This window comes from Phoca vitulina, unplaced genomic scaffold (genome assembly GCF_004348235.1).
Source record: "Phoca vitulina isolate PV1807 unplaced genomic scaffold, GSC_HSeal_1.0 scaffold81, whole genome shotgun sequence".
Taxonomy (NCBI): Eukaryota; Metazoa; Chordata; class Mammalia; order Carnivora; family Phocidae; genus Phoca; species Phoca vitulina.
Window position 1 is genome coordinate 4,664,448 of NW_022589784.1, and position 12,701 is coordinate 4,677,148.

The 12,701-nt window shown below is 55.5% G+C and overlaps 1 protein-coding gene across 1 annotated transcript; it reads right to left on the reverse strand.

Annotated features, from left to right (window-relative positions):
• Nucleotides 1-5,436: 5,436 nt before the first annotated feature.
• On the reverse strand, nt 5,437-10,403 carry TUBB4A (tubulin beta 4A class IVa). The gene is made up of 4 exons (XM_032394752.1): nt 10,253-10,403; nt 9,627-9,735; nt 9,402-9,512; nt 5,437-6,962 (listed from the first exon to the last, which is right to left on the reverse strand). The coding sequence occupies exons 1-4, from the start codon at nt 10,307-10,309 to the stop codon at nt 5,905-5,907; spliced, it is 1,335 nt and encodes a 444-aa protein (XP_032250643.1). The 5' UTR covers nt 10,310-10,403; the 3' UTR covers nt 5,437-5,904.
• Between the last annotated feature and the right edge of the window lie 2,298 nt (nt 10,404-12,701).

A 12,701-nucleotide genomic window follows, 5' to 3' on the forward strand; every position in this document is an offset into this window, starting at 1 on the left:
AGACCCAGGCATCCTGCCTCCCAGCCTTCTGAGGGTAGGGTGTGCATGGGTGGCGGGCTCGGAGGCTAGATCCCCAGCACCGTCCTGCCAGGCCAGGGCACCTCTGGTCCCTGACATCACACCCAAGCCTTCCTCTCTGTGGGACAGCCAAAGATTGACAATTTGCCTAAAATCCTTCCTCTTTCCTCAACTCTTCTTTCCTTTGGCCTATCTGCACTGGCCATTCCCTATAGGACCACCAGAGGGAGCCAGGCTGGAGAGCGGACACAGGGGAACCAGGGAGGTGGACAGACAGCAGACAGAGCGAAGTCTCGGACACAAACTGAGGAGTGCAGAGGGACAGCACACATACGGAGCAGTCCTTGCCCAGCCATGTGATGGATGCAGAGGTGACACCAGGTGCAGCCAGAAGACAGTGTCCAGACAGAGACAACAGACCACAGCTGCGGGTACAGACAGGACAGCGGGGATACAGATCTGGACAAGAGACAGAAGCGCAGAGAACGCAGATACAGATAGAGCAGTGACAGAGGGGCAGACATGGTCAGGACCCGGCCACGAGCCGGAGTCATAGCCAGACAGAGTCACACACACGGAGGGAGACACATCCAGACCCCCCCAAGCAGAGCTGCAGACTCAGAAAGAGACAGAATGCAAGTGGACAGATGGCTACATTGTCCTTGGGAAGCACAAGGACACACTTTCAGGCACAAAGGTACCCATGGTCACGCACATACACATAAAATCCCACAGGCAGACTTAGGGAGTCCAAATTCAACAGAGTCTGCAAGACTCCTTAGCCTCCTGAAAGGTCCTGAGAATGTCTGTATGGATATAGGTGTGCATGGGCAAGAATCCGCATGCCTGGCATGTCCCGGGCAGTCTGGAGGTGAAAGTCTGTGTGGCTGTGGGATTTGTGTCTAGTCCATCAGGCTGTGTAAAGATGCTGGTGACTGGGGATTCTCATTCTGTGCGTGTCTGTTGTGACCATGGGTGCAAGGTATTTCCATGCCAAGGAGTGGGGGCTGAGCAGGTGCACAAGCATGTGAACACACACACACACACACATACACACACACCTATAAAGCCTCAGCCAAGACACAGGTGGATGAGGCTAAACAGAGAGCTTGGTGCCCCTTTTCTCTCCAGGGAGGCTGGACCACAACCCAGGGCTGGGGATGCATGGTGCAGAGTTCTTGCCTTTCTCTCTTCTCACACTCTTAGACCTTGCTAGAGACTGAAATGCTTGTGTCCTGCCCCCAATTCACATATTTAATCCCACCCACCCCCAAGGTGGTGGTATTAGGAGGCGGGGCCAGTGGGAGGTGACCAGGCCATTATGAGACCCCAGAAACCTCCCTTGTCCCTTCTGCCATGTGAGGACATCGTGAGAAAACATCTGTCTCTGTGAACCAGGGAGTGGGTCCCCACCGGACATGGAATCTGTCGGTGCCTTGAACTTGGACTTCCAGTCTTGAGAACCACGAGAAATAAGTGTGTGTTGCTTAGAAGCCACCCAGTCTATAGCATTCCTTTATAGCAGCCCTGACGGACTAAGGCCCGGAGTCTGCAGAGACCTCCTGAGTCCCTCTTCGTTTCTGAAATCCACTCCAATTCAGAACAAATGCCCGATGGCACACCAAGGAGATGGGGCTAAAAGAAGAGTTTACGCCCCTGATGTGTGATCTCAGAGTGGGATTCTCTGCGCAGCTCAGTTAGTGCATCCGGAACATAAGTGGGTATGGTGCCTGTCTCACAGATCCATGAAAGCTCAAGAGAGAGTTCATGTAAAATGTTTAATATGAGGCCCGAATCAAGCTTTTGATATGCTCTGTCTGTTATTGTGGGAGGAAGGTCAGCTGAGTGATTAAGAAAATGATTTTGGGGGGCGCCTGGGTGGCTCAGTTGGTTAAGCAACTGCCTTCGGCTCAGGTCATGATCCTGGAGTCCCTGGATCGAGTCCCGCATCGGGCTCCCTGCTCGGCAGGGAGTCTGCTTCTCCCTCTCCCGCTTCCCCCCTCTTGTGCTCTCTCTCTCTCAATAAAATAAATAAAATCTTTAAAAAAAAAAAAAAAAGAAAATGATTTTGGAGTCAGAGAGACCTGGGTTCAAAGGCCTGGCTCTGTTATTTAACATCTGTGGGATCTTAGGCAAGTCATTTGACCTCTCTGTATTAATTATCGATTGCTGTGTAACAAATCACCCCAGAGTTAGTGGCATAAAAGAACATACATTTGGCATCTGACAGTTTCTGTGGGGGCCAGGACTCCGGGCACAGCTTATCGGAATCCTCTACTGCAGGGTCTCTCAGCTGTAGTAAGACCCCCATCAGGCTATGGTCTCATCCGTAGGACCAGGTGGTGAAGGGTCTGCTTTGAAGCTCACTATATGGCTGTTGGCAGGACTGGGTTCCTTGTGGATCGTTGGACTGAGCGTCTCAGGTCCTTGCTGGCTGCTGGCTGGAGGATGCCCCCGGTTCTTTGCCATGTGGACCTTTCCAACATGCTGCTTGCTTCACCACCACAAGCAAGCTGAGAAGGCCACAAAGCTCATCAAGACGGAAGTCCCAGTCTTTTGTAACCTGATCTTGGAAGTGGCATCCCAACACCTCTGACATACCCTGTTGGTCAGAAGCCGTCACCGGGTCCTGCCCACACTCAATGGGAGGGGATCACCCAAGGGCATGAGTAGGGGAGATGGGCCTTCTGGGGGGCAATCTGAGAAGCTGCCTTCTGTACTCTCCATGCCTTCGTTCTTCTCACTGTAGAATGAAGAAATCAGGACATCTACAGTGCACTTGCTCATTCATGCAACAAAGAATTACCGAGGGCCTGTGTTGCATCAGGCTGTTCTAGGCACATGGCGACCAAGGTAGACAAGATTTCTGTCCTCCTGAAGCTTACATGCCAGTGGGGAGGCAAGAGGACAGACAAAAGAAACAAGTGTATAAATAGACAAGATAATTTGTGAGTTAGCAATAGGTGCTATCAGTGAAATGAAACAAGATAGCAGCTGGAGAGGGGCTGGGTGCTAATTTCCGTTTGCCAAGGGCAGGCTGTTCCGAGGAGGTGACATTTGAATGGAAGCCTGTAGACCAGAAGTGGCCAGTTGTGAGCACCTCTGGAAAAAGTAGAAGAACAGCATGCACTAAGGCCCTGAGGTTGACTCAAGCGTGATTGGATTGAGCACAAAAAGGTCGCTGCCGTTTCAGCTTAATGAGCGTGGGGGAGGGTGATAGGGATGTAGTCAGCAGTGGGTAGAGACCAAGGTGAGAGTCTGGGTTTCAGTCTGAGTGTGAGGAGAGTCGTGGGAAGGTTTGAGCCGGGGACGGACAGGCTCTTATTTGCATATAAAGGCTCCTCTCTGGCTACAGTAGAAGGAGGACTCACTTCAGGATGGCTGGAGTGGCAGCAGGGAGTCTAGGGAAGCCATTGCGGGAGGTTTCTGGATGTGGAATAATGGTGGCTTAGTCCAGGGTATAGACAAGTGGGGAGAAGGGGTCAAATCTGGGATACATTTTGGAGACAGAGACAACCAGATCAGCAAAAGATAGGAAGTGTGTGCTGGGCATACATATGAAAGAAGGAATCAAGGCTGACCGCTAGCTTTGGGGTTTGAGCAACTGGATGGGGCCATTTATTGCAGAAGGGGATGTTTTGGGAGTAGAAGAGGGAGTTCTTTTGTGGCCATGTTAGGTTTGAGATGATAAAGAGAGCCAAGTTCACTGCCTCGTCCATTGTCTTTCTGCTCCACCACCCAGCACTGTGCTGTGCCCGCTGAGCTGTGGGTTGAGGGGGCTGGGTACCCAGGCTGTTGTCCCTACACTTCTTCCTCCTGGCTGCGGTGGGACCCAGCCAGGGGGCTGGAAGGCCAGTCTGGTTCTGGTGGCCGAGCTTAGAGTGTGGTGGGAAGAGCTGACTGGCTCTCAGCATCTCTCCTCCTGGTTTGCCTGCCTTTGGTATCGCAGAAGTGAGAAAATTTAAAAAACAAAACAAAACAAAACAATTCCTAGACTTCTTTCCAGCTTTGGTTCTGGATGCAGATGAGGTTCTACCAACTAGAAATGCTCATAAGATTTGGAAGGCAGAGTGAGGCAGAACTCTCTCTCTCTGTGTACCTATTTCCAGCTTTGTGGGTGTTGGGAGGTGTGCTTGGATTCAGTAATTCTGGTGGCAGCCTCTTGATTCTCCACCTTTCTCACTGAGCAGAGGAAGCAGTTCCCTGGTGGCTGAGCTCTGTGATGTTCCAGCCTATTCCAGCCTATTCCAGGGCTATACAAAATGCGGTCTCATGGGCAGCAGCATCACCATCACCTGGGAGCTTGTTAAAAATGCAAAGTCTGGGGGCGCCTGGCTGGCTCAGTTGGTGGAGCATGCAACTCTTGATCTCGGGGTGTGGGTGTGAGCCCTGCGTTGGGTGTAGAGATTACTTAAAAATAAAATCTTAAAAAAAAAAAAAGCGGTCTTGGGCCCCACTCCTGCAAACCTACTAAACCAGGAACTCTGGTGGAAGCTGTGCTCTGGCCAAGTTTTCCTGGTGATTCTTTTTTTTTTTTTTTTACTTTTTATTATTTTTTTAAAAACGTAAGCTCTATACCCAACTCAGGGCTCGAACTGATGACCCTGAGGCCAAGAGTCATGTGTTCTACCCACTGAGCCAGCCAGGTGCCCCTTCTTGGTGATTCTTTTGCACACTAAGGTTTAAAAAATACTGGCCTACAGCCCACTCTCTCAGTCCCTCCAACAATGTGATAAGCCCCTAAATCCTTGTATTAAATCCTTTTCTGCTTAACATGCCTGCCACCGTCCTTGCTCTGAGCATTGGCTGATTAAGGGGAATCAGAGTTCTAGACTTAAATGTGTCAGAGCTTGAGCCCCAGCTCACCACTTAATAACCATGGGATTTTGGGCAAAAGACTCTTTGTGGCAAACTGCAGTTTCCAGAGAGGTCACAGCGGTATCTCCCATCCCATATGCCCTTCTGGTATCTTGCCTCTCTACCCTCAAGAGGTGGAGTCTACATCCCATCCCCTTGAACCTGGGTAGACCTTTGTGACCCTGTCGACTAGGAGTCCAGAGGGCACTGTGTGACTTCTGAAGCTAGGTCAGAAAAATGCTGTGTATTCTGCCTTGCTCTCCTGGGATGGTTGCTCGTGGGGAACCAGCCACCATGCTGTGACTGCCCCAGCAGACTATGGAGGGGAAGTGATGCCCTCCTTCAGCCCGCCCCTTCTAAACAAATGGAGGCTCAGAGAGAGCAAGTGGCTTACTTCACATGGTTAGCTAGCTGTGTAGCCTGCTCTGTGGGGCGCTGAAATCTCTGCCCCGCTCCCCACCGGCCCCAGATCAGATGCCCCTTCCCCACCCACTTCCATCCCATCCCGGAAGGCTCACTTGCTGACCCTCCCGCAGGGAGATGAAAAATGCACTGGGCAGAAACAGGGCAAGACGAGTTTATTGCAGGTGAAGCAGAGGGGAGGGGGGCGGGGAGGCTTGAGGGCACAGCGCCCTTGGCTCACATGCTCCCAGGCTGCAGCAGAGAGAGCCCTCCACCACCTAAACGAGGTTGGCAAGAGCTGAGGGGCGGGAGTCAGGGGGGAAGAAAGGGGGGGGCGCCCAGGGGAGCCAGAGATAAGGCAGAGCTAAGAGGGGAGAAGGGCTCTTGGTGTCAAAGGAGAGGCCAGGTCCGAGGCGAGGCGAAGCTCAGCAGGAGGGGTCCACAGTAAACTGGGACTCCTAGGTCTGGGGGCACAATGGGGATCGTGGGGGAGGTCAGAGGTGAAGGAGAGGTCGGGGTGAGGGAAGGCTCCTGGAGCTCAAGGTGAAGCGAGGCTCACGGGTCAAAGGTCAGCTAGCCCCCCCCCCCCCCAGCCGAAGCAGCGAGGTTCGTGGGGGCGGCGTCGCCCTAGGCCACCTCCTCCTCGGCCTCCTCCTCGAACTCGCCCTCCTCGGCCGTGGCGTCCTGGTACTGCTGGTACTCGGACACCAGGTCGTTCATGTTGCTCTCGGCCTCGGTGAACTCCATCTCGTCCATGCCCTCGCCCGTGTACCAGTGCAGGAAGGCCTTGCGCCGGAACATGGCGGTGAACTGCTCGGAGATGCGCTTGAACAGCTCCTGGATGGCCGTGCTGTTGCCGATGAAGGTGGCGGCCATCTTCAGGCCGCGCGGCGGGATGTCGCACACGGCCGTCTTCACGTTGTTGGGGATCCACTCGACGAAGTAGCTGCTGTTCTTGCTCTGCACGCTCAGCATCTGCTCGTCCACCTCCTTCATGGACATGCGGCCGCGGAACACGGCGGCCACGGTCAGGTAGCGGCCGTGGCGCGGGTCGCAGGCGGCCATCATGTTCTTGGCGTCGAACATCTGCTGCGTGAGCTCGGGCACGGTGAGCGCGCGGTACTGCTGGCTGCCGCGGCTGGTGAGCGGCGCGAAGCCGGGCATGAAGAAGTGCAGGCGCGGGAAGGGCACCATGTTCACGGCCAGCTTGCGCAGGTCGGCGTTCAGCTGGCCCGGGAAGCGCAGGCAGGTGGTGACGCCGCTCATGGTGGCCGACACCAGGTGGTTGAGGTCGCCGTACGTGGGCGTGGTCAGCTTCAGGGTGCGGAAGCAGATGTCGTACAGGGCCTCGTTGTCGATGCAGTACGTCTCGTCCGTGTTCTCCACCAGCTGGTGCACCGACAGCGTGGCGTTGTAGGGCTCCACCACCGTGTCCGACACCTTGGGCGACGGCACCACGCTGAAGGTGTTCATGATGCGGTCCGGGAACTCCTCGCGGATCTTGCTGATGAGCAGCGTGCCCATCCCGGACCCCGTGCCCCCGCCCAGCGAGTGCGTCAGCTGGAAGCCCTGCAGGCAGTCACAGCTCTCGGCCTCCTTCCGGACCACATCCAGGACGGCGTCCACCAGCTCGGCGCCCTCCGTGTAATGGCCCTTGGCCCAGTTGTTGCCGGCTCCCGACTGGCCTGCGGAGGGGAGGGGAAGGGAAGGGAAGGGGGCATGCCGGGCGGTTACGGGGAGGGCTCGCCCTCAACGCCACCCCGGCCATCCTAGCAGTTGAATAACGAAATTGTTATTTCATCAGTATCGTTGTTAGTCCTCCCCTCTGCTTCCATATTTGCTTCTCTTCATCCAGCAGCCCAGAGGGATTCTGGTAAAACCGGAATCGATTCATGCCCCACTTTGGCTCAAAGCCATCCTGCTTTAGCTCAAAAACCAGCTCCATCTTTGGGTGAGAGCCCAAGTCCTCCCCTCAGCCTGCAAGGCCCTGCAGGACCTGCCACTTCCAACCCCCTGCCCTCACCTCCTCTCTCCCTGCTCTGGCTCACTCTGCTCCAGCCACAGGGTCCTCCTTGCTGTTCCTCCAATACACCAGGCACAGTCCTGCCCCGGGGCCTTTGCACATGCATTCCCTCTGCCTGAAATGCTCTTCCCGCAGATACCCACGTGACTCTCTCACCGCCTCAAGGGCTTTGTCGCCCTCAGTGATGCTCTCCCTGATCACGCTATATACAACTGCAATCGTTCCCATCTTTTATTCCTCTTCCTTGCTTATTATTTTTTCCCCCAAGACACTGACAGACCTATGCTGTCCTATTAATCATGTTTATTGTCTGCAATCTCACAGGGAAGTGTGAGAGCTCCAGGAGGACAAGGATTACTATTAGAATAGGGGCTGGTATTTTCACGAAAAGGTAACATTTCTCATCCCCTCCTCTGACTCCACCCTGGTCTGATCTCATCAACCCTGTCCTGGACTGGCTCCCATCCTCATCTCCATCCTATACCCCCAAAGTCTGTTCTCCTCCAAGCAGCCAGAGGGCGCCTGTGAGCACCTGAGTCAGGTCCTACCCGGCTAACCAAAACCCTCCAGGGCTCCCACCCCCTCAAGATACACGCCCAAGTCCTCCCTGCAGCCCACAGGGCCCTGAATAACCTGCCCCCACCCTGTCACCTCCCTGCACTCGCCTCCTCCCTCTCTCCCCCTTGCTCAATCTGCTCTGGCCACACAGACCTCCTTGCTGTTTCTCTGGCACACCAGGCCTGATGCCGCCCCAGGACCTTTGCACCTGCTGTTCATGCTGCCTGGGATGCCCTTCCCCCCAGGTATTCACATGGTTGACTCTTCCTTCAGGTCTCTGTGCCATGTCACCACCTCAGAGAAAACAGGATTGCCAGGCAAGCTGGCTCCTGACTCCACACTTTTACCGCTGCCTCCCCCACCCTCTCTCCCAGGGGCCATAGAATCTCTTGGCCCCAATGGAGCCATCCATGGTCATCCTAGAATCCCTCACACCCTTTGGCCAACATTATTTAGTCCTTCCACAGCCAGATCCTGAGGACGTATTGTATGCGATACCCACGCAGGAGCATCATTATCTTGCTGAATCATCACACAGACCAGAGAGGGGAAGTTGCTTGTCCAAGGTCACACAGCTTGTCGTGTCAATGCCTAGACTTCAGACTCCATAAACCTGCTCTGGGGAAGAGAGGTGCCCGGGGTGCTGGGGGAGAGGGTGGAGCTTGGGGTCTGAGGCCAGGTGGGCGTATGCAGCCAGCCTGACCTAGGAGGCACTGGGAAAGGTTTCAGAGAAAGATGTTCACAGAGTGTGCTTGCTCCTTGAACCCGAGTGCCGCAAATGTGTCTGTTGCCTTCATTTGCTGTTCCCTCTGTCTTGTACATCTTTCCTCTCTTCAGTGCCTCTTGGTCAGCCTGGGTCCTACTCATATTTTAGACTGCAGATATTGATGATGACGATGAAAACAACACATGCTTATTTACCTTTTGCTCTCTGTGAGGCATTGTTCTAAGTGCTTTATGCATATTAATGGCTTTAAGCCTCTCGATCCTGACGAGTAGGTCTTTTTATAACCCTTGTTTTAAAGATTTGGAGACTGGGGCACAGAGAGGTTAAAGAGCCCAGCTAAAGTCCTCCAGCTGACTCAGTCAGTGGCTGAGTTTTACTTATTTATCTTCTCTGTTGCCCATCTCCCTCCACCAGGAGGTTGGGTCCAGTGGGGTAGTGAGTTTCGTCTGCTTTGTCCATCTGGGGGTAAGAGTAGGACCTGGTATGCGGTAGGTGCTCAATAAGTTATTTGTGGAGTGCATGAAATGGCAGAGCTGGTATTTTCACCCAGGCAGTCTGGCTCTGGTCCATACTGTTAAATTAAAATGCCACCTCCTCCAGGAAGCCTTCTCTACACCCTCCCCCATATCAGATGTCTGTCCTGGGCTCCCACGGTGGCCTGTGTGTCCCGCGTCACAGCCCTGACTGCCCTGTCCGCCTCCCCCACTGGGCCGTGGGTCCCTGTGATTACCACGGAGTCTCCCATGCTATGTGGAGACTTTTCACCAAGCATTTGGAAGTGAAGGAACAAGGGGGCTTCCCATGCTTAGAACTCACCAAACACAAAGTTGTCAGGCCGAAAGATCTGGCCGAAGGGGCCAGAGCGGACAGAGTCCATGGTGCCAGGCTCCAGGTCCACCAGCACGGCTCTGGGAACGTAATTTCCTCCTGCAGGGAAGCAGATGGAGGGCAGCTGGGGTGCGGGAGTGCCAGGAACCAGCATCCTGCTCCCTCCCGTCCTCCCCACCCCCACTCCGGCAGGTGCCCCACCCCCAGCCCTACCTGTGGCCTCATTGTAGTACACGTTGATTCTCTCCAGCTGCAGATCACTGTCCCCGTGGTATGTGCCCGTGGGGTCGATGCCATGCTCATCACTGATCACCTCCCAAAACTAGAGGGATGGTGGTGGTTAAGGGCAGAGGGAGGGGACACAGGAGGCCAGGCCTGTCCCTGCCTCTCTGCGCCCACGACCTCCCACCACCTCCCTAGCTGCTACCTGTCCCCCAGCAAGGTGAACGGGGGACCCAGAGGCATGGTGGGGAGGCAGGGATGAGGCAGCAAGAAGGGAGAGGTGGGGGCGGGGTGGAGCAGAGTCATCACCTCAGTCTAGTCTGCTGGTGTCAGCTCGCCTAGGCTGCAGCCGCGGGGAGGGGCAGGGTCTCTTTGTGCGTGTGGAGAGGACAGTGGGCCAGCTGTGGCCAGCGGACGGAAGGCTGGGCCCCACCCCCGTCGCCCTCTTTGTTCCCAGCCTGGCCCTGCCCCTGCCCTCCTCCCCCAGCCGTCCCTGGGGTGCTGGCCTCCTTGGGGACCCCATCCCTCCGAAAGGCCCAAGGTGGGGGAAGCCCTGCGGAGCTGGTGGACCCGCTCCGCTCCTCTCGGCCGCCTCCGGCGCCCCAGCCCCCGCGCACCTTGGCCCCGATCTGGTTGCCGCACTGGCCAGCCTGCAGGTGCACGATCTCCCGCATGGCGGTGGTGCTGATGGTGGACGCGGCGGCGGCGCTGATGTGGGAGCTGCGGCGGCGGCGGCGGCGGCGGCGGAGCACGGGCCCTGCGCCCCCGGGGCGCCTCTATATGAGCGGGCGGGGCCCGCGTCACGGCCGGTCACCGGCCCGCTCCGCCCCCTGGTCCCGCCCCGGGACGGAGGGTGCGGGGGTGGAGAGATCTCCTCCTCCCCCCGCCCCCCCAGCGGCCGGGAGACCTCCGGGGGCACGGGCTGGGGCACGCCAGAGCACCGTGCACCCCCACCGCGGGCCGTGGGGTGAGACCCCTCAAGCTCCACCATACCATCTCCTCCCTCCCGCCGGCTCCCAGCCAGGCCTGGCGACCCGGGTCCTGCGGAGATTGGGCGGGGGAAGGGAGAGCGCCGGGTAAACAAGCAGCGGAGACAGCCGGCCTCCCCCCGCGCCTCCTCCCGCCCGGGGCGGCCCTGCCTCAGTTTCTCATCAGTGGCCTGCCTCCCCATTCCGTTTAGGTCTCATTTGCCAGAACCCTTGCGTCAACCGAGAGGACTCCTAGTGGGCCCGTCTGGGGGCTCCGGAGTTGCGGTCTGTTTTGGGAGGGGGGCGGTCGGTCCCTGGAGGACTTGTCTTGAAGCTGCATAGTAAGGAACACCACGATTTTTCTTCCACGTTTAGCTGGAGATGTTTGTGGAAGCTGATGGAAGTTGTAGGGAACAGTGCGCTCCCCCTGGACACCTCTGTTGGGCTTTGGGTCCGTGGCAGGTGGGGTCAGCTCCAGCCTTGTCTGGGGTTGAACATCAAGGAGTAAGACTTATAGCTGGATTACACACAGGGTGGATGGGGAGCCCCTGGGGGCTCCCTTGCTCCCTCCCCTCCCCCCCATAGGCACCTCTCTGCTCCAGTGTTGTCATTCATTACAAGCCCTCGCCCTACCTTTGCGTTTCTTGTTAGTTATATGACCTTGCACAGGCCATTTTGTTTTTGGCTGAATTTCCTTATCTGCAAGATGGGGCGGTCAAGAATGCCTTCCTTCTAGAGCTAAGGAGGGTCCAAAGAGATGGCCCAGTTAACAATAAGCTGGCCCCAATTTTCTCTGCACAGAGTAAACAATAAATTGTAGCTGTTAGTATTACAGTCATTATCAGGGGCTGGATGAGACTTCCTGTGCTGACCCTCCAGTGAAGGCCAGACCTCTTGGGGCCACCTTCTCCTGACCTCTAGCTCTGCCATCCCAGGAAGCCTCCTCCACTCCTCCTCTGCATGCCCCATGGTTTCCAGCTATTGTGGGGTGGGGGTGGGATCAGTCGGGTTGGCTATGTGGCCGGGACCAAAACCAGTGGCTTCTGGTTTTGACCCAGTGGTTCTCAACAGGGGGTGATCCTGCCCTCCTAGGGGACACTGGGCAATGTCATGCCTGGAGAGGGTGTGTGTGCGCGCTACTGGCATCTAGTGGGTGAATGTTGCCAAACATTGTGCAGTGCACAGGACGATCCCTCAGGGGCCCCAAGAATGATCTGGCACCAATGGCAGTAATGCTGAGGTCTGGGAAACCTTGTGCTGCCAAGTGGGAAAAAATTTAGACCCCCTAGCTCACACTGGATCCCAGAATAGATTTCTGATAGGTTAGACAGCTGTTATATGGTATAAACTAGGGTGACCCCCCAGGGTCCGTGAGTCCCTTCCTCTAACCGCCCCACTCAGATGTGTATTTATTTATTTATTTATTTATTTATTTTTTAAGATTTTATTTATTTATTTGAGAGAGAGAGAGAATGAGAGACAGAGAGCATGAGAGGGGGGAGGATCAGAGGGAGAAGCAGACTCCCTGCCAAGCAGGGAGCCCGATGCGGGACTCGATCCCGGGACTCCAGGATCATGACCTGAGCTGAAGGCAGTCGCTTAACCAACTGAGCCACCCAGGCGCCCTCAGATGTGTATTTAAATGTGTGCTGCATCCTAGGACCTCAGTAGGTCAGATGATTATGAAGGCAGTGTCTTTTGGTGGGGGGGGGGGTCAGTGGGATTCTGTAACCCAGGGGATCTCAGCTGGGGCTGACGTGCCCCTCAGGGGACACTTCACAATGTCTGGAGACATTTCTGTTTGTTACGAGCTGGGGAATGCTACTGGCATCAAGTGGGTGGAGCCCAGGGATGCTGCTCAACACCCTACAAGGCAAAGAATTATCAAAACCCCAAATGTCAATAAGGCCAAAAGTAGAGAAACCCCGATTTAGACCTTTGAGGTTATGACCTAGTGTGTTGTTAATAATTGATCCCTGAGACATGGAGGTTCACTGGCCCATGTTAATATGTATCAAAAATTCATAAACTCCATGCTGGCATAATTTCTGTTAACATATCAAGAGTCATTTAAAAAAAAACCATACAAATGGAAGTG

Coding starts and splice junctions, on each gene's coding strand:
- TUBB4A (XM_032394752.1), bottom strand. CDS start 10,309: ATGCGGGAGATCGTGCACCTGCAGGCTGGCCAGTGCGGCAACCAGATC. Junction 9,513..9,626: donor GTACTACAATGAGGCCACAG/GTAGGGCTGGGG, acceptor GCTTCCCTGCAG/GAGGAAATTACGTTCCCAGA. Junction 6,963..9,401: donor GCCTGACAACTTTGTGTTTG/GTGAGTTCTAAG, acceptor TCCCCTCCGCAG/GCCAGTCGGGAGCCGGCAAC.